General features: G+C 36.3%; 1 protein-coding gene across 1 annotated transcript in view; it reads right to left on the bottom strand.

Moving 5' to 3' along the window:
* Positions 1 to 1594: 1594 nt before the first annotated feature.
* Positions 1595 to 20735, bottom strand: part of Hadhb (hydroxyacyl-CoA dehydrogenase trifunctional multienzyme complex subunit beta) — a 38980-nt gene continuing 19839 nt past the window's right edge. The window contains exons 6-16 of the mRNA XM_026408307.2: positions 17951 to 18050; positions 14470 to 14557; positions 13041 to 13228; positions 12540 to 12720; positions 11794 to 11915; positions 8753 to 8832; positions 8570 to 8617; positions 7825 to 7912; positions 7140 to 7214; positions 6420 to 6584; positions 1595 to 2158 (exon numbers count right to left, since the gene is read on the bottom strand). Of these exons, the coding sequence (XP_026264092.2) occupies positions 2123 to 2158; positions 6420 to 6584; positions 7140 to 7214; positions 7825 to 7912; positions 8570 to 8617; positions 8753 to 8832; positions 11794 to 11915; positions 12540 to 12720; positions 13041 to 13228; positions 14470 to 14557; positions 17951 to 18050 (1171 nt within the window). The 3' untranslated portion in view covers positions 1595 to 2122. The remainder of the gene's footprint in view (positions 2159 to 6419; positions 6585 to 7139; positions 7215 to 7824; positions 7913 to 8569; positions 8618 to 8752; positions 8833 to 11793; positions 11916 to 12539; positions 12721 to 13040; positions 13229 to 14469; positions 14558 to 17950; positions 18051 to 20735) is intronic.

Genomic DNA, 20735 nt, shown 5'->3' with positions numbered 1-20735 from the left:
TTGTACTTTCTGTCTCTATGAATCTACTTTAGAAACCTTATATAAGTGGAATTATACAGTAATTGTCTTTTTGTGACTGGCCTATTTCATAATGTACTTGAGGTTCATTCAAGATTACCATGAGTTTTAACCTGCATAGTATTCCATTATGGCTATACGTCATATTTTGTTTATCCATTTATCTGTCCACAGACATTTGGATTGCTTCCACCTTTTGGCTCTTGTGAATAATGTGGCTGTGAATATGGGTATTCAATATTTTTCCAAGATTATACTTTCTTTCACTTTTTTTTTTTTTTATTGGGGATTGAACCTAGGGATACTTAACTACTGAGTCATATTCCCAGCCCCTTTTTAAAATTTTTTAAAAATTTGAGAGGGTCTCATTAAGTTACTTAGGGCCTCGATAAATTGCTGAGGCTGGCTTTGAACTTGCGATCTTCCTGCCTCAGCCTCACTGGGATTACAGGTGTGTACCATGATGCTCAGCACCAATTTATATTTTCATCAACTGTGTATAAAAGTTCCTACTTTTTCATCTCTTCACCAATTCTGTCTTGTTATATTTTTGCCAGTCTGGTGAGTATAAAAGTATATCTCATTACGACCTTGATTTTTTCTTTATTACTAATAAGCAACTTTTCATGTTTATTACTAACAATTCAACTTTTCATGTTATCATTTTCTAAAAGAAAAAATGTCTGCTACTATCTTCTGTCCATTTTTCTACTACATTGTCTTTATTCTTGCTCTGTAGTAATTCTTTATATTCTGGATCCTTTGTAAGAAGCATCTACCTCTTTGCCCACTGTGGCTTGTCTCTCCACCACATTGCATTCTATGAAGAATAATAAAAGTTCATATTTCAAGCCAACCATTATGGCATGTGCCTGTTACTTCAGCTACTCAGGAAGCTGAAGCAGAAGGACTATAAGTCCAAAGCCAGCCTGAGACCCTGTTTTCAAAAAATAAAAATAAAAAGCAAAAAATGGATTGGGATATAGCTCAATAGTAGAGCACTTGCCTAACATACCTGATGCTCTAGGTTTGATCCCCAGTTCTGCAAAGTAAGTAAATAAACAAACAAAACAGGCCATGCTAATCTTCTGTGTAATGTTCCAGTTTAGTATACGTGCTACCAAAGTGAGCACTCAAATATCTTTTTAAGAGGTTAGCATAGGTCCTGTGCCTGATGTGCATGAACTACAGGCTGATTATGACCACCAGTAACTGTCACAGACCTAAGCAACATTTAAATGGCCACTAGTAGGCCTTTTGCTTCTTTTCAAAGCACTAGTCTATATGTTATTTAGTAAAGTGTGGATGTCAAAAATATGAAAGGGCTAATAGTAGTTGATCAAAATAAAAAACTTCTTTATACTTGATTTAAATTCTAGCAAACAGAAGCACCTCCAAACAATGAGATAAATTTACTCCTATCAAGCAATTGGGGAAGGTATTATTTTAAAGCAGAACACTCTTATTCCTTTATGGCTTACCGAAAGTTATAAATTACAAATGAGATATTAAAGGCAAAATCCACCTCTAAGCCAAGAGAACCACCTTCTCTCCTTAATAAAAATAAGGCAAAGAGTTCTCCAATACTTCTCTATTTTATTGAGGTTGACCAACATGGTATTTATATATCTCAACATTTACTTTCAAAGTTTTTTTAGCTATATTTAGATAATGAACTATTTTCCATAATTAGTTAATTGAGGCACATTGGTTTGTATTTTAGAGAAAATACTTATCTTTAGGACACAGATAGGAAGAAGTATAATTTGCAAATGTTACACAGATGATTCCAAATCTTAGCTAACCTCTTTCACAAATTGTAACCACTACTTTAGTCTTTAATGACAACAGAGATTCAAAAACAACTGTTTAAATGTATTTGTGTAATATTGGGGTAACTCAGAAATCCCTGAAAGAGCAGTAAGCTATGATTATTGAAAAACGTCAGAACGTTGGCAAGGCTTAATAGCAAAGTACTTAACAGAAGGCCACAGATGTTTTCCTAAGAGGAACTAGGAACTACAGGTGTCACTTAGTAATGCATTGAAATGGCATTGCCCAGTGCAAGTGCTGCACAGAAGTCAGGTCTCCTCCTCAGGATCCATCACTTTGGATAAGCTTCCACTATCATAGCATGGCCCTGTAAAGGAAAAAAGTTCCATTAGAACAATGAAAGGTCATGAATCCAGTCAGTATGGAGGCAGCAGATAACAGTGTTGTAAAAGTATAGGCTTGGAAGTTTGATCTTGGCTCTGCCATTTAGCCATTGTGAGATCTTGGGAAAGTTGGTAGTCATATGAACCTTGGTTTCCTCTATAAAATGGGGTTTATGAAATTTTCAGAAAGTTTCTGTAAATATTCAATTAGCATACAGTAGCTGGGCATGGTGGTACAGGCCTGTCATTTTAGTGATTCAGCAGGCTGAAGCAACAGGATCACAAGTTTAAAATGAGCTTTGGACAACTTAGTGAGATTCTAGCTCAAAAAAAAAAAAAAAAAAAGACTAAGTATATAGGGTACAGCTCAGTGGTAAAGAGCCCCTGGGTTCAATTCCCAGTACAGCATACAAACAAGGTAGCATATAGTATACACACATACACATATATTTATGTGTTTGGATACGTAAGTGCACCAGAATCTAGTACAGTCTGGTTCCTAATAGATGTTCTATAAATGGTTGCTATATTTTGTTTGTGATACTAGGGATTGAACCCAGGGTCTTGTATATGCTAAACAAGCATCCTACTACTGAGCTACACCCTAGCCCAAAGTTTACTATTAAGGTGAGAAATCAGAGGCTTTTCTAGTTGTATAGAAATAAACACAATACAGTGAGTGCTAAAAATGTAAATTTCTAGGGGCTAGGGTTGTGGCTCAGCAGTAGAGTGCTTGCCTAGCATGTGAGAGGCACTGGGTTTGATCCTCAGCACCACATAAAAATACAATTTTTAAAACAGTAAATTTCTAGATGAGAAAACTGAGGTTTTGAAAGATTAAGTGACTCATACAAATCACAAAGTTATTAAGTAGCAAGGTCAGGATTTGAAACCAGATCTAGATGATTCCAAAGCTTGGGTTCTTACCTCCACTAGTATACACAGATTAAAGAGATGGTCTGAAGGGCCACAAAAGGAAGAAGAAATGTCCCTTCTCTAGCACTACACAGAGCTATATACTAGTATGCCTCTAATTTAAATCCCATCTGATAATCACAGTCATTCTAACCTTTGGACTGCCAACAAACCAGTAAATGACCTAATGAATCTCTTGTCTTCTAGGTTCAATTCAATCCCCATATTTATCAAGAAACTATTATTTACCAGGCACCAAGTTGGACGCTGTGTGGGTTTAAACATTTGCTACGTCTCCACTCTTATCTAGTACACACTGTAGACCAAAACAGGTACTTTGACAACACATAAGCAAACAAAAAAGAGCAGGATAAGAAAGTTTGACTGACTTGGGAATTGTCCTGGAAGGACTCAGTAATGTGGAACACTCTTCAGCTTTTTTTTTTGTTGTTGTTGTTCTTTCAGTACTGAGGACTGAGCACAGCAGCACTTTACACTGATCTTCATCCCCAATGCTTTTTAAAAAAAAATTATTTTGAGACAGAGTCTCCCTTAACAGCCCAAGTTGACCTTGAACTTGTGATCCTCCTACCTCAGCCTCCTGAACTGCTGGGATTACAGTGTGCACAACTGCACCTGCCTTCTCCAGTTTTATTTAAAATACACTGCTTTCAAGCTCCAGCTTGACCAGTAGTTCTTACCTAAGGGAGGATCCACTCTCTCCAGAAAACAACTGCAATATTTGGAGATATTTCTGGTTTCAACTGTGTGTATGGAGCAAGGTAGGGGTGGAGGGGAGTTTAATGTTACCACTGCAAAGAGTTATCCCAGCCCAGTATGTTCATAGTGCCAAAGCTGAGAGGCTCTGCTCTAGATCCACCATGATAGATTCTTCCTCTAATCTCCTAATGATGCTGGTGTTACTGTTTGGCTCTTGATAAAACAGTATCAGTTTAACATATCATCTGTATCATCTCCTTGTTCCTCACTACATTACACACTTCTAAAAGACAGATTCTAGGGATAACTTTTTGTTCACATACAGAAGCATCTAGTATTATTTATATTCTACTTTCTAGATAAAGAACTTGGGAAGCCAGGTGTGGTGACTCATGCCTGTAATCCCTTGGGAGGCTGAGGCAAGAGAATCCCAAATTCAAGGCCAGCCTCAGCAATTTAGTAAGGACTTAAGCAACTTAGCAAGACCTTGTCTCAAAATAAAAAGGGTGAGGATGTAGCTCAGTGGCTAGTGCCCCTGGGTTTGATCCCTGGTGCAAAAAAAAAAAAAAAAGCACTGTAAACAGACAAATCAAAGAACGTGTCCTATGTGAATGACACACTATGCACAGTACTACATATGACTTGTCTCCCTTGTGGAAGCCTGGCACAGAGGGATAAATGAAAGGGAGAGGTCTAGTCCTAACTAACCAAGTATTTCTGTAAATAAGTTGTACAGATTTAAAAAATTTCTGATCATGAAATCTAAAATGTTCTAACTTATCAATAACTGAACCTATTTCCTTATTTCTGAGGAAAAATCATAAATAAAAAATGGTAAATATAAAATGTTTTATACTTTCAAATATGTTATGTATTTATCTGGATCAGTAACAGAAAGTTTCTGTAATCTGTAGGAAAATAATATGTTCACATCAGGACAAAACAAAAACAAAATGAAAAAATATGACTGTCAGTTTTCCTTTTGGATTTTATTCCCAGAGTTAAATGCTATAGCAGGTAAAATGTTGGGTATATAATGAGAGCAAGGTAGGGAAAAAAAAATCTGTCAGAATAACAATTTCCTAGTTGAATATCTTTCCAGAGGTAAATTAATTCCCTAATTAAGGTATAATTCAGTTGTTTAGAAAGACAGTTTCTGGTTGGCTGTCATCAGAAATATTGCTTTAAGAATATTTCAGGGCTGGGGATGTGGCTCAAGCGGTAGCACGCTCGCCTGGCATGCGTGTGGCCCAGGTTCGATCCTCAGCACCACATATAAACAAAGATGTTGTGCCCGCCGAAAACTAAAAAAAATAAATATTAAAAAAATTCTCTCTCCCCCTCTCTCTCTCACACTCTCTTTAAAAAAAAAAAAAGAATATTTCAAACCAGGAGGGGAGGATCAAATACCCCTTGGAGACATTTTATAGGTAAGTACTCATGCTGATTAGATAAATAAACAAAAATTTATGGTTAAATAAGAAAATACATCAAGGTATCTATATCAATGGTGGCTAGGGAGGGAATTATTAGTGGTTCCAATTTTTTTCTATATACTTTTTGCATTTTCCATAGTTTTCAAAATGAGCATGTATTAATTTTATAAACAAAAAATGAAAACATTAGCAGGGCACATTGGTGCACACCTGTAATCCCAGTGGCTCAGAAAGCTAAGGCAGGAGGATTGCAAGTTCAAAGCCAGCCTCAGCAAAAAATGTGAAGACCTAGGCAACTCAGTGAGACCCTGTGTCTAAATAAAATACAAAATAGGGAAGCTGGGATTGTAGCTCAGTGGTAGAGTGCTTGCCTAGCACCTGTGAGGCACTGGGTTCAATCCTCAGCACCAAATAAAAATAAATAAATAAAATAAAGGTATTGTGTCCATCTACAACTAAAAAAATAAATAAATAAATACAAAATAGGGCTGGGGATGTGGCTCTGTGGTCCAGTGACCCTGAGTTCAATCCCGAGTACTCACCCACACACAAAAAAGTAAACATTAACTTAGCGAAAACACAACATATATTTAAACAGCATCGTTCTTCTAAAGTGTTATCAGAATTTTTGTTGTTACTTTCCCCATCATCACCCACCCAAGAAGGTTGTTTTATTTCTGGTTGGCTGTCATCAGAAATATTGCTTTAAGAATATTTCAAACCAGGAGGGGAGGATCAAATACCATAAAGATATAGGGGAGATCAGTAGAGTAGAAGAGGAGGGAGAGAGGAGGGATGGGAAAGGCAAGAAAACATTAAAAGGATTTTAAAAAATCATGTCATATACATTTATAAATACATCATAGGGAATTTCACCTTTACATGTAAGTAGAAAGAACCAAGCAAAAATAAAAAATAGATGAGTGAAAGGAAGATCAGTAGAGAAAGGAGAATGTGGGGGGGGGGCAGAAAGAAAGGAGAGGGACACGAAATGAAATTGAATTCCATGATTGTATGAATTTATCAAGATGAACTCACTGCTATATATATATATATAAAATGCTCTAAACAAACAAAAACTACTTCAAACTAAACCAAGCATTCTTGGGATGAGCTTATCTTGTTTCTAAGAAAATGACTTTCTGGAAAACCCTATGAAATTGCTGTGACATACCTGCCCTCCAGCTGCACAGGCAGCCACTAAGCCATATTGGCCTCCATCCTTCCGTAATCTGTTGGCAGCTGCCATGACCAACCGACAGCCAGTGGCTCCAAATGGGTGTCCCAGGGACAGTGATCCACCCCAGATATTAAACTTCTCCAAAGGAAGCAATCCAACCTGGCACCCACAAAAATAAAGACATAATAAAGGCAAGTTAAGATATGAATTAAGCCAGGAAGTAATAGGGAAATAACTAATGCTAGATATAAATAATTTTACTGCAAAAGAAAGTCTAGACCGGGCTGGGAATGTGGCGCGCTCGTCTGGCATGCGTGCGGCCCGGGTTCGATCCTCAGCACCACATACCAACAAAAATGTTGTGTCCGCCGAGAACTAAGAAATAAATGTTGAAAATTCTCTCTCTCTCTCTCTCTCTCTTTAAAAAAAAAAAAAAAGAAAGAAAGAAAGTCTAGACCAGTATTAGAAGATGAGGATCAATTTGTTTTTATCTAATGTCTGAATGGGAAGAACAAAAGGCCACATAAAATTTTACTAAATTGCTAAAGAATTTTCAAAAACTATTTTTAAACTAAGAAATAAATACATATAATGAAGTACAAAATTCTTCAAAAGAAGCTTTCTCCTTCATATACCTTAATAGCAGGTTACTAAATTCTAAATATTAATGTGCTTTGAAAATTCAAGCATTTTTTTTTTTAATTAGAAACTTACCTTGGTTTTCCTACCCATGTAGTTTTGTGCAAACCAGTCAGAATCCATGGCTTTAAAATTGGCCAAAATCTGACCCTACAAGGGAAAATACAATGTAGAACACATATTTTAGATAGTTAAGTATTGTCCTAAGATTTAAATTGGCTGACTAGATTTCCTCATAAACACTTTTTAAAAAAATATTGGTTATTCTGAAATTTTAGGCATAAAAAATTTGTATGAGAATAAAAATAGTGCAATCACTTAAATATATGACTTATATATAGCACTTAATTAGGCAAATCTTTAAATAGGTTTTCAGTCAAAAATTTTTTAAAGAGGGCTGGGATTGTGGCTCAGCAGTAGAGCACTTGCCTAGCACCTGTAAGGCCCTGGGTTCAATTCTCAGCACCACATACAAATAAATAAATAGAATAATAATAAAAAAAAATTTCTTAAAGAAACAGTTTAGTACTTCTTAAGGACCTCTCCAAGATAGCATCAAAAGATATTTTAAATACCATACATGTGGCCCTTGTTTAATTCCCCTGAAGCCCCTCCTGCAATATAGATTAGTATTTAAAATAGAAAGCCTCACCACTCTTATTTCACCCACATTATAAACCATGCCTTGCTCTCTCCCACAAACATGGACTACATTTTTAATGACTTTAGTCCTTTCAGATATATCTTTCAAATGACTTACTGAGAAAGCTTCATGAAATTCAAAAACATCAATGTCATTCATGGTTAATCCTGCCTTTTCTAGAACTTTCGGTGTTGCATATGTTGGTCTGCAAAGAAAAAAAAAAAAAGGTAGTATCTTAAAACTTTAATTAAGAATGCCTTCATATTTTCCAAACTGAGTTTTACACTAATTTGTTAATTTTACTATAACATACTGATTAAGTATTGGGAATACAATAATGAACTGAATAGACATGCTCTGTTCTTGTTAAGTTTATACTGCAGAGCTGGGGAAACATAATAAACAAGTAAACAATGAAGGATAAATTCAAGCTGATAATGTACACACTAGAAGAACAGAATTTAAAGGGAAAGAAATGGGAAAGGACCTGGTTAATCTCCAGGTCATAATGGAAGCCACTGAAGCTAGCAGCTTGTGAGGGAGGGGAACACAATAAACATATCAGAAGGTTTTTATGAAAGGCTATTAAGAAGATTGTGTAGCAGTGCATATAGCAAAATAAAAAAAATGCTTATGATATCTTATAAAAAATAGAAAGTGATATATATGTTATGCATGTATAATCATTTTAAGTAAAAAATATAGGAAACATGGGAATAATTTTTAAAAGGATTATTAAAAAAAAAAGCCCACCACATGATCCAATTATAAATTTAGGACTTACCATACTTTAAAACCTGTGTAATAAGTGGTATGATCAAATACTTTTGATTATAGTCTAGGAATATACACTACTACCTACCCCAGTAAAAGCTGATCTTTTGGATCCTGGGACACATACACAAAATCTCTAGGTAAAAAAACAGAAGGGTTAGCTTTCTTTATTTTATTTAATATTTTATTTTTTAATTAAATTAATTTCATTTGTTATTTTATTTTGCAAAATAAAGAAATCAAAGGTGATTTACTTGAATATATACTTTACCTTAAATATGCCTTTGGTTTATAACCCATGGCCAGAGCTTTGTCCTCTGCCATAATCAGCGTTGCGGAAGCGCCATCAGTCTGAAATGTTAATCAGAACAATAATTTCAATTAATTCTCTAGTCTGTCTGGAGGTCTTTCTGCAGCTATTTTTCTAGGTCCTGTTTCTGAGTATACTAACTCATTAAACTTAGTATATACAACAAACTTCATTGTATCAGTCACTACATTAAAATTCAAACACATGAACTGACCCATATTTTGAAGACAAAAGCAGAAGAGGCTATTCAAAAAGTATCATAATTTTCTTTTCTTTTCTTTTTTTTTTTTTTGAGAGTGAGAGAGGAGGGAGCGAGAGAGAGAGAGAGAGAGAGAGAGAGAGAGAGAGAGAGAGAGAGAATTTTTAATATTTATTTTCTAGTTCTCGGCGGACACAACATCTTGTTGATATGTGGTGCTGAGGATCGAACCCGGGCCGCACGCATGCCAGGCGAGCGCGCTACCGCTTGAGCCACATCCCCAGCCCATAATTTTCAAAATGGATAAAGAAAAGAGGTAAAATTAGAAATATTTATCCATAATAAAATTAAGACAAAGTTTTCTGTTTTGGCACAGAAAATGAAGAATGTTATGAATTTTAGGATTTAAAATCTCTTATTTAACTTTTTTATTTTTCACATTTTCTGTGTTATTTCTCATCTGCTTTCTGCCTATGGCTTCTATATGATTTTATTCTACTTACATGCTCTATAACAAGCAAACCAATGGGAGAAGAATCAGGTGCAGATGAGAACATTAGAACTATGGCTTTCTCTCTTTGGAAATGTCCCATACTTTTTTGTTTGTTTGGTACCAGGGATTGAACTCAGAGGGGCTTAAACACTGAGCCACATCTCCAGCCCTTTTTTATATTTAATTATAGACAGGATCTTACTGAGTTGCTTAGGACCTTATTAAATTGCTGAGGCTGGCTTTGAACTCGAGATCCTCCTGACTCAGCCTCCTGAGCCATTGGGATTATAGGTGTGTCACTGCGCCCAACTTGTCCCATACATTTTTCTGGTACTGGGGGTTGAACCCAGGGACACTCACCACTGAGCCACATACTAGCCCTCTTTTGTATTTTATTTAGAGACAAGGGTCTCACTGAGTTGCTTAGCATCTCGCTGTTCCTGAGGCTGGCTTTAAACTCAGATTCTCCTGTCTCGCCTCCTGAGCCGCTGGGATTACAGGGATTCACCACTGCACCCAGCTGTCCCATACTTTTTTATTCTAAATGACCATTGAGGGAGGGGGAACAAAGAGGTACGACTGGATGGTGTATGGGGAGTATTTTACCATTACTTAAAAAAAGAAATTCTCACATCCTATCACATTTTTTACAACTCAGTAACCCTGAAGAGAGTATGCAGCCACCAAAAGGGTGGCCACAAAGTCTGTAAACACAGGTTCCCACTATACATAATAAATGGCTTATGGACATCACCTTAATAATATTTTCAGTGTGCCACTGTTCAACACTGCAATGAATGTAGTGCACTAATCATGAAACCATGATGTGTTGCCTCTGATGAATGTGTCTCTGATTTTCACTGAATAAACCTGGACCTTTGATATACCACAGAAGAAATCAAGGGCATTCAGATCCCGTGAATACAATCCATGCCACATGGTTATATGATAATCTAATTTAGTTTTGGAAACAATCATTTCACCAGTCCTTTACCATTTAGGCTTAACAGTGGAGATGTATATTGTTGAAACTATTCCAGGTACCCTGCCTGCAGTCCATCAATAGCAGGCATTAATTAGTCACCATGGGCAAGTATGACAAACATCTGCCTATTTCCAGACATTATGACCAGGTGGCATTTTTTTTTTTCATATTTTTTTTAAAGTTGTCTATGGACCTGTATTTTATTTATTTATAAATGGTGCTGAGAATCGAACCTAGTACCTCACACATGCTAGGCAAGTGCTCTGCCACTGAGCCACAACCCCAGACCTAGAACATTATTTTCTAATTATTAAAGCTAAAGGAGGTATCAGAGGTATCCCATTATTCTTTGTATTTTTCCTCATATTCCAGTTCATATTCTATGCTCCAAATAAGCTTTTTCCAAAGAGGTCCTTGGTGTCATAGCTCCTTGATTTTTCATTTACTGTTCCCTTTGCCTGGAATGACTTTTTTTTTGGTACCAGGAATTGAACCCAAGGGGTGCTTAACCACCCCAGTGGAACATCCCCAACCCTTTATTTTATTTTAAATATTTATTTTTTAGTTGTAGTTAGAAACAATACCTTTATTATATTTATTTTTATGTGGTGCAGAGGATCGAACCCAGGGCCTTGCATGTGCTAGGCAAACGCTTTATCACTGAGCCACAACCCTAATCCCATATTTATTTTTTTAATTAAAAATTTTTTTTTTTTTTTTTAATTTTGAGACAGGGTCTTGCTAAAGTTGCTGAGGACCTTCCTAAGTTTCTGAGGCAATTTAGGAAGGCTGGTCTCAAACTTGCAATCCTCCTGCCTTGGCCTCCCAAATTGCTGGGATTACAGGTGTGTGCCACCACTCAGCCTGGGATAACTTTTTTATACTTCCTGAATTGAATTTTACTCTTTCTTCAAAATTCTCCATTCCAGTGATATCTCTGAGGAGCTTCCCTGACTACCCCACACCCCCAGTTCCCTGAGCCCTGTCTATTTATTTTCTCCAATGGCCTATCCTTACAGCTATTGCAGCACGTTCTCACTGTATCACACCTGTCTGTTCTTTTCCTCTCTAGGGCACAGCAGAGGCAATAATATTTTTAGCCAGCTAAGTACATGAAGAGAACAGCTTTTGTATCAGAATGGTGATTGGATGACTTTTAAAGTCTTAATGCTATTATTTTACTTTTTTAAGGCGTTCTATTTTAACATTATCTTTTACAATAAATAACTGAATTTTAAGCCTCTATTCATAATATACAAAAATAAATTTACTTCAGAGTACAGAAATAAATGTTATTACTAAATACAAACAGCATTGACAATTACCAGGAAAGATGAATTTGCAGCTGTCACTGTGCCATAGGGCTTGATGAATGCAGGTTTCAGTTTGGCCAACTGTTCCAGTGAGGAAGGACGGATGCCATTGTCTTTGGTAACTGTATCTTTTCCTATAAAAACAGGAACTTTGTAACTTTAAGGAACTACAAACATTATAGATCTTTAGAGAAATGTACTTTAAAAATTACAAAAATGAATGAAATGTAAATTGTACCTATTCCAAAGACAAAAAGCTTTCTTTTTCTAGGTCCTAGGGCTCAATCCAGGATTAATGATGCTATGGACAAGGACTCTACCACTGAATTAAATCCCAAACCCAAAAGAAAACCTTTTATAGTTATCAAAATATGATCAAATTTTTAAATAAACTGTTAAAGACATTTGGAAAGTCATATAAATGAACTAATTCAATTTTTAAAAACCCTGTTTTTTTAAGATGCTCATTCACATTTGGCTATTTTATATAGAAGAGACATGAATCAAGAATTTTAAAAATAAGGATATACTTAAGAACTAAAAGATATCAGGAAAATATAAAAGGAAGGTCTTATAAAAATGTAAAAAAATTTTACTTGTGTTATGATACAAATCAAAACTTGAGTCAGTGTTTAAAGAGTATTTTGGAAACAGAATCAATAAACCTACTGAAAAGTCATTTAAGAGTCTTTGAGTATTCGGAGCAACTGGAGCAATATAGAACTTGCTAATAAGTATCATGAAGTATTTGATTTTACCTGGTACTTTGAAGGGAACAACATCAGACAAGAGTCCTTCATCCTGTGCCTTCTTGGCAAGACTGTGAGAGCGCAGGGCATATTCATCTTGTTCCAGTCGAGAAACAGCAAAGGCGGCAGCCAGTCGGTCTGCAGAATGGCCCATGGTCTCACTGGTCGAGAATTCAGCCACTGCAGGCAGCTAGGAAGGGAGGTACATTATTTAGAAGTGTCACATGACACCTAGGATTATTTAATGTTATTTGGAAAAGTGAAAATCTATTTGTTGATCATCTATCAAGACCAAGACAAGAGAAGCTCTTTGTGAGCAAGGCATTACAAAGAGGGTTACAAATTCAAATTTTCTAACCAATATACATTTTTTTCCATCTTGACCAAATCATTACCTTTCTGTAATGAAGAGCATCTTAGAACACGCCTGAGCTTATCTAATTCTAAATCTCTACGGCAGGATGCTCTGGAAACTCAAGTCTCTATTTATATAAGGTTCACAAGTCTTACCTCAGGTGATAGGAAATTCAATCTGAATTTAGAGAGCAAAGACAGTCGCTGGCCCATTGTCTTGGCCTTATTAAGATCAAGCATCATTTTCCTCATTTTCCTTGAATGACGAATAGGGACGTCGGACATTAACTCAACACCACCAGCCACGACCACATCAGACTGTCCGGAAGCAATCAGGCCAACAGCTAAAGGGCACAGGTTATATATAAATGAACATCTTTTGCAGAAACATAACACACCAATGAAATTTAAGCATCTTAGATAATTAAAAAACCATGTAACAGTTATCCACTTTGAACATCTGTAATTAAAATTTTCATCTTTTCAGAGGAATTAAAATTAATTTTTTAAACGACTAAAAACGCATTCAACAACTACAGAAAAGTACATTTCATTCAGACCATATGGACATCAACTTCTGGATATAACCATTGGATCAACTCTGTTGCAAATCATATTCTAAACCAGAGGACCTTGCAGTCCCCCACCCCATTTTTTGGAAACAGGATCTCATTAGTTGCCAAGGCTGGCTTCAAGCTCACCATTCTTTTGCTTCTGCCTCCCAAATAAGGTACTAGGACCACAGGCCTGTGCCACCAAATCATGCTTTATCTTGTATATTTTACATGCTCTCAGCTTTAGTTTTGGGGGAATAAAAAAATCTTCCCCCTGTAGAAAATGTTAATTTTTATTATAAGCCACAGAAATTTTGGCTTTGAGATATAAGGCAGACCATCTTCCTCTTTAGAACCACTAGCAAGTCATTCTAACCAGGTGTTGGTCAACCTGCTGCTAGAGTGGAAAATACCCCCAATCACTGCCTCTGGCATCATTCCCTGTGACCTATGAGCTGGGCTGCCAAACCTGGCCTGCCCAACCTGGCCTTGATGTTACTAAAACAGCACATGAGTACTAAGCTTTTCAGGTTTCCTGCCTTTTCATATTAAGGGTCCTTCCACAAAATGTCCCATAAATTGTTAAAAGTTTGTTAGAAGTCACAATGATTTATGAAATGCCAATGATGATGGGAAAAAGTGAAGGATAGGGTCATGCCAAAGCAAGGATTTACAATTACGCAACTATCGTGGTGGTGGTGGGAAGGGTCACATCAGAATCACCTAAGTTTAAAACCCAGGAGGTTATAAGTTCTTCATGCCTCTGGTTCTGAAGCACTTTCCTAAAGACATGCTCCTCAAGTGGACAATCCCTGCTGCAACCAGCCACTTTATTGGTGGAAGAGCAACATCAACAGCTATTTGCCTCAGATGTAGAGAACAAGAAAAAGGTTGACAACTACTGTCAAAACCCCCAAATTTTTAATGTGACCTTATTTTTTAAATGAAGAGATGTGTGCTAATCATTTATTTCTTTTGAAATTACTATTTTTTTTAAATTCTGTAACAGACAAAAGAAAAAATTAACATACCTGTGGTCATGGCTTGGTTTGAAGAGATGCAAGCCATGGTGACAGTGTGAGCAGGAGTCTTGTCAGAAAAGCCAGCTCCAAGGGCAGCCTTCAGGAAACAGTGAATGAAGTGATCATTTACAATGGAAATAAATCATGTAAATGACATTATGAGCACTACTAGTCTGCACTGTGAGTTAGGAAAGGATTCCATTTTTAATATTCTAAAGAGCAATGTTTAGAATAAAATTAAGCCCATCGCAGAAATTATTTACAAATTTTTCATCTTGTTATTAATTGGCAAGAACTGCAAATTCCTGATAGCCAGTTTCTAGTGGCTATAAAACTCTTATGTCTCACCTAATATTTAGCAATGCTTTGCTCAAAATCATCAAGGATTCAATTTGATTTCAACTATGGACCTCTTATGATCTGTGTCCCAGCAGTTATAAAGTTTAGAAGCAAAGCAAAAGTCAACAAACATGAAAATGTTTCTTTTTTTTAATACCTTTATTTATCAATTTAATTTTTTTATGTGGCGCTAAGGATTGAACACAGTGCCTCACTGCTGAGCCACAACACCAGCCCATGAAAATCTTTCTTAAGGAACTGACCATTCATAACAGAATTCCCACTCAGGCCTACTTTAACACTCATCTCTCTTCTAACTGCCACTTAGTCTCTCTCAAGCACGACACTGCTGACCTAAGGCAAAGCAGAACTTGCCAAATATACAGAAGTTCAATTCCATGAAAGAAACCTTAGAAAATTGCCTCAATTACAAGTGAGTCCCTGACAAATAATGGTCACAACAGTTTACAACTGGAAGAGAGGTTGGCCAGGACAATAATGTAAGAGAGTGATTTGTGGTTTGAGGGGCTTTGAGGAAAACTGACATCCTCCATTAATTGGGCATAATGGCCTCTATTTTGGTGGCACAAAAAGTCAAACATGAAAGGAAGATATTTATAATTTTATTATATTATTTATTGGAGAAATTATGCTGCTAACAAAAAAAATGTCTAATTCCATTTTTGCTCATTGAATTAATTATTATAATTTTTCTAATAGTAAAGCTTCACTTTAAAAATTAAGTTCTAGGGGTAGATCAGTGGTAGAGGACCTGCTCAGCATGTGAAGCCTCAGTACTGCAAAATAAAACAAAAAAAATGAAAGCTTCCAATTCCCCCCAACTCTTTACTATGAAATTCTGAATCTCATTACAAGGAATTCACTTTTGGGGACTGAAAGTGCAGCTCAGTGATAAAGGTAGCATGGGTTCAATCCCGAAAGTGCAACAAAACAAAACAAACAAAATTGACTATACTTGGGCTGGGGATGTGGCTCAAGCGGTAGTACGCTTCGCCTGGCATGCATGCGGCCCGGGTTCGATCCTCAGCACCACATACCAACAAAGATGTTGTGTCCGCCGAGAACTAAAAAATAAACATTAAAAAATTTCTCTCTCCCTCTCTCTTTTAAAAAAAAAAAGTGTTCGGGGAGCAAGGGAGAAGAGTTCCTCAGTGGGGCAAGTGTAAGGGGCATTCAGGTTCTAATGGCCTGATTCTCATAAGGGCCTTACAGCATGTGTTGCCCTTGGCCTCAGCTGACTCAGACTGAAGGAGCTTTAAATAGAAGTGGTAGCTGGTGACCCTTGTCCACATGCTTCTATTTAAAGTTTGAATAGTTTTCAAGGTGATAAGGAGAAAAACGGAAGATACCACTTAGTTTAATTGGAAGCAGGAAAATATGAGGAAATCTTTCAGCAAACTCAGGTTCATGAGAAGCTTTTTAGGATTTCAAATTAACTATTAATATAGACACAGGTTCTAAAAAAATTCTTTAGCTAGAAATTATATTTTTATAGGTTATAATTTCAACTTTAAAGTTACATTCTCATAAATATTCCGTCAACCTCTCCCTGTAGCCACTACAAAAATTACCTGGAGAACAACATGACCAGTATTAAGGGCGAGAGGGGAAACTACCTCATGTCAATTAATATCTGAGATTTGCATATGAGTTTAAAACTTGCAGGAAAAAAATTCAAAGAAAAATCATGGACTTAGTTTTATTTTATTTTTTTATGGACTTAGTTTTAGGAAACAACATAAATACAGAGAAAACGGAAACAAATTTAACATTTATTTTTAAGTACTCTTATTAAAGTCACTTTATTTTCAGAATATAAGAGTTGAAAATGTATTATGAACAGTTTGATGGCTTTATATACTCATGAAACCATCTCATTTGATACATTCAGAAACATTAAGGTATAGAGAAAACCAAACAATTTAAAATAGAGAAACATAAACTTCTTTCTGTTCCTCAACAACATTTAGTTGATTTCTAAGGGCTTGAGTGGTAGTGACAGGCCTTCGGACAGTTTTAATGTTTACTGAAGGGTAAAATGGTAAAGCAGAACAAACACTTTGAGTCCTGCTCAGCTGCCCTTTTCTCTTGTCGGACAGCGATGAAACTTATTACCTCACAACTTCACTATTCACAAACACAAGCACAGACTAGAAATGAGCACTGAAATGTGCAATGAGGTCAACATTAACCAAATAATCACTTTCCAATTAAAACGAAGCCCAGAAGATGTGGTTTGGTGTTCACTGTGAAATGCCTGTGGGACACATCACAGACATTCCAAGGTCTAACATTATCTCATTGCCCAATGAACTATACATGGAGCTACGCCAACTAGGGTAAAAGTAAACCTCTGTGAAACAGTCATAAAAAAAAAAAAAACCACCGCCTATGTCTCACTAACTCAATGCCTGTGTCTCACTAACTCAATTGGAACAAGTTTTGGGGAGCAAGGGAGAAGAGTTCCTCAATTGGAACTTTCTTCTGCTAATTACAAAAACTAAGTTATTAAATTAATTCTTTGTAAAATGTTGAACTTTTAAATTATTTATAACCATGATATCTAACATTATAAAACATAACACCAGCCACACATTGTCAAAATCTCTATTTTCCTAACACAAGATGAGAGACAATTTAACATTTCTTGAATCCACTCAAATAATTGATTTATTTATAATAAAGAATGAATAAACTAACAGTGCACATCTTTTGATTTATAGTATAATTATCTTTTGTAATATTTTGGGGTTGTAGATGGACACAATATCTTTATTTTTATTTATTTATTTTTATATGTTGCTGAGGATCAAACCCAGGGCCTCACATGTGGCAAGGCAAGCGCTCTACCACTGAGCCCCAGTCCTAGCACTATAGTATAATTATCTTTAAAATTTATTATTTTAGCTGTAAAATCACATTTTAAGACAAATGTAAGTTTACTTAGTATATTTCAAAGACTTTCAAAAAGTAAATTCTATGAACTTTTAATTCAAATTGAATATCCCATTTTTTATAGGACTGGGCATTGAACTGAGGGCCTCACCCATGCTAAGCATGTGATTTTAAACTAAGCCTTATCCCAGCCCCTATCAATCGATTTAAACAATATAAAGTTTGTTTTACTCACCTCTCTAGCCACATTGCTTGTTTTCACTTCCTGAATAACTGTGCCAAAGATGATATAATCAACAACTTCTTTTGGGACATTGGTCCGTTGCAATAAACCCCTGAAAGAAGAAATCCAAAGCAAATAAACACTTTATGCATTAAGGTAGTGTCAGAATCATCACTTGAAACACTGACTAAGCCAAGAGTGATGGTGTTCACCTGTAATCCCAGTCATACAGAAAGCCAAGAGGAGAATTGCCTTGACCAGCCTCAGCAACCTAGGGAGACACTATCTCAGGATAAAAAATAAAAATGGCTGGGGCTGTAGATCAGTAGTAGAGTGCCCCTGGACTTAATCCCCAATATTACAGAACAGAACAAAACAAAACAATGAACTTCCTTAAAAAGGTAAGCCTTATAATGAGAGCCTGTTGGCTTTAATACCTTGAGAACAAATTTGATTAAATGAGCTACTTAACAAATTTTGGGTCTAGTTTTGGGGGGCTAGGTTATTGGGACAATTAACCATGAAAAACACAGTTAAATATACTGAATAAAATATCAGGCAAAAAAAAAATATATATATATATGTAAATTCTTAAAAAGCTAACTCTTGGGCTGGGGATGTAGTTCATAGGTAGAGCACTTGCCTAGCAGGTGGGATGCCCTGGGTTTGTGCCCCAGCACCATAAAGATAAAGAAATAAAATGTAAATTAAATTAAAAGGTAAGTTTTGAACTTAAAAGGACATTGTATCTTTAATTTAACAAACATTTGGCACCTTATCAAAGAAATAAATGAAAGAGTGATTTAAAAAGTCAACACTTGATGATAAATTGGTAATGAGAAATCAGAAAGGAAAAATGAAAATAATTTGGAATTGGATAAAATAGATAAATAAAAATAATAAAGTCATATTTAGTAGAAACCAAAGTTTCCAGTTTAATAAAAAAAAAAATTAAAAGAGACAAATAAACCGGGGGGTGGTGGCACACACCTGTAATCCCAGCAGCTCAGAAGGCTGAGACAGGAGGACAGAGAATTCAAAAGTCAGCCTGGGTGGGGAGGGGGCGGTGGCTGGGGTTTTGGCTCAGTGGTAGAGTGCTCACTTAGCATGCCCAAGGCACTGGGTTCAATCCTCGGCATCACATAAATGTAAAATAAAGATATTGTGTCCACCTAAAGCTAAAAAAAAGTCAGCCTCAGCAACAGTGAGGCGCTAAGCAACTCAGTGAGACCCTGTCTCTGAAGTTCAAACCAGCTTCAGCACTTAATGAGACCCGGTCTCACAACAAAAATAAAAAAGATAGGGGATGTAGCTCAGTAGTAAAGCACCCAAGTTCAGTCCCCAGTACTGGCGGGTGGAGGGGGTGGGTGTTAGGAAGTGCTCCAAGTTGAATGAGACCGTATCAAAATAAGAACATGGGTATACACATTTGTCAAGACTCATTAAAGAACACACTTAAAATCTGTGCCTTTTATCATATGTAGTTATACTAAAAAACAAAAGGGACATAAGAACCAACTTGAAGTATCTCCCAGAGATTAAAAAAATGGGATTATTTCCAGTTTACAGAAAATTCAGGAGAGGAAAGTTAAATATCTTCATGAAGAACACCCAGAATGGGCCAGGTACAGCCTCACACACCTATAATCCCAGCACAACTTAGGAGGCTAAGGCAGAAGGATTTCAAGTACAAGGCCAGGCTCAGCAATTTAGCAAGGCCCTAAGCAATTTAGCAAGACCTTTTCTCAAAATAAAGCATGAAAAAAGGGCTGGGAATTTGGCTCAGTACCCCCTGGATTCAATCTCCAGTACAAAACAAACAAAACTGGACACCTAGAATGGGATATTCTATAGGAAAGCTGGCCCAGATTTTTCAAAAAGTCAGTCATGGGGAGCAGGGGGAGAAAGAAAATGTTCTAGATTAAAAGAGACTAAAGAACAAGCCAGGCACACTGGTACATGCCTATAATCCCAGCTGCTAGATATTTCTTTATTTTTGATGTTCTGAGTTTGAGGTATCTATGAAAAGAGGTCAAATGTAGAGATTTGGGAGTAGTCTACATTTAAAAAATAAGGATTAAGCAAATGAGATTTTTAATGGAAAAGGGGCATACAGAGAAATATAAACTATTAAGTACCCAGACTTGTAAAATACCTTTAAAAAATAGAAAAAGAATCTGTAATCTCAGTGACTCAGGAGGCTGAGGCAGGAGGATCCCAAGTTTAAGGTCAGTCTCAGAAACTGAGACTAACTGAGTTCTAAGAAACTTAGTGACACTTTATCTCAAAATAAAAACTATAAAGGGCTGGGGTTGTAGCTCACTAGTGGAGTGCCCCTGGGTTCAATCCCCAGTACCATACATAAATACATATACATATATATATATATATACAGTTTTTTAAAAGTAGAGAAGCAGGTAGGCATGTTGGCACAGGCCTCTAGTCTTAGTCACCCAGGAGGATGAGACAAGAGGACGGCTTGAATCCAGGAGTTTGAAGTCAGCCTGGGCAACATGGCAAGACCCCATCTCAAAAAAAAAAAAAAAAAAAAAGGCAGGGGAGGGGCCAGGCATATAGAAGAACCAGGAAATGATAAAAAAAAAAAAATCATGAAGGCAGAAAGAAGTCAAAGGACCAGTTTCAAGTAAAGTTTACAGTGTCAAATACAGAGATAGAAGCCTCAAAAAAGAATGGTCCATTTTATCTAGCAATCACAGTTACTATTAAGAGAAGCTTCCAAAGTATAGTTACTTTAGAGAAATGAGACTGAAAATAATTATTATGAAATTATGGAGAA

This window comes from Urocitellus parryii, chromosome 12 (genome assembly GCF_045843805.1).
Source record: "Urocitellus parryii isolate mUroPar1 chromosome 12, mUroPar1.hap1, whole genome shotgun sequence".
NCBI classification, from domain to species: domain Eukaryota; kingdom Metazoa; phylum Chordata; class Mammalia; order Rodentia; family Sciuridae; genus Urocitellus; species Urocitellus parryii.
This window is presented reverse-complemented; position numbering and strand designations above follow the sequence as displayed.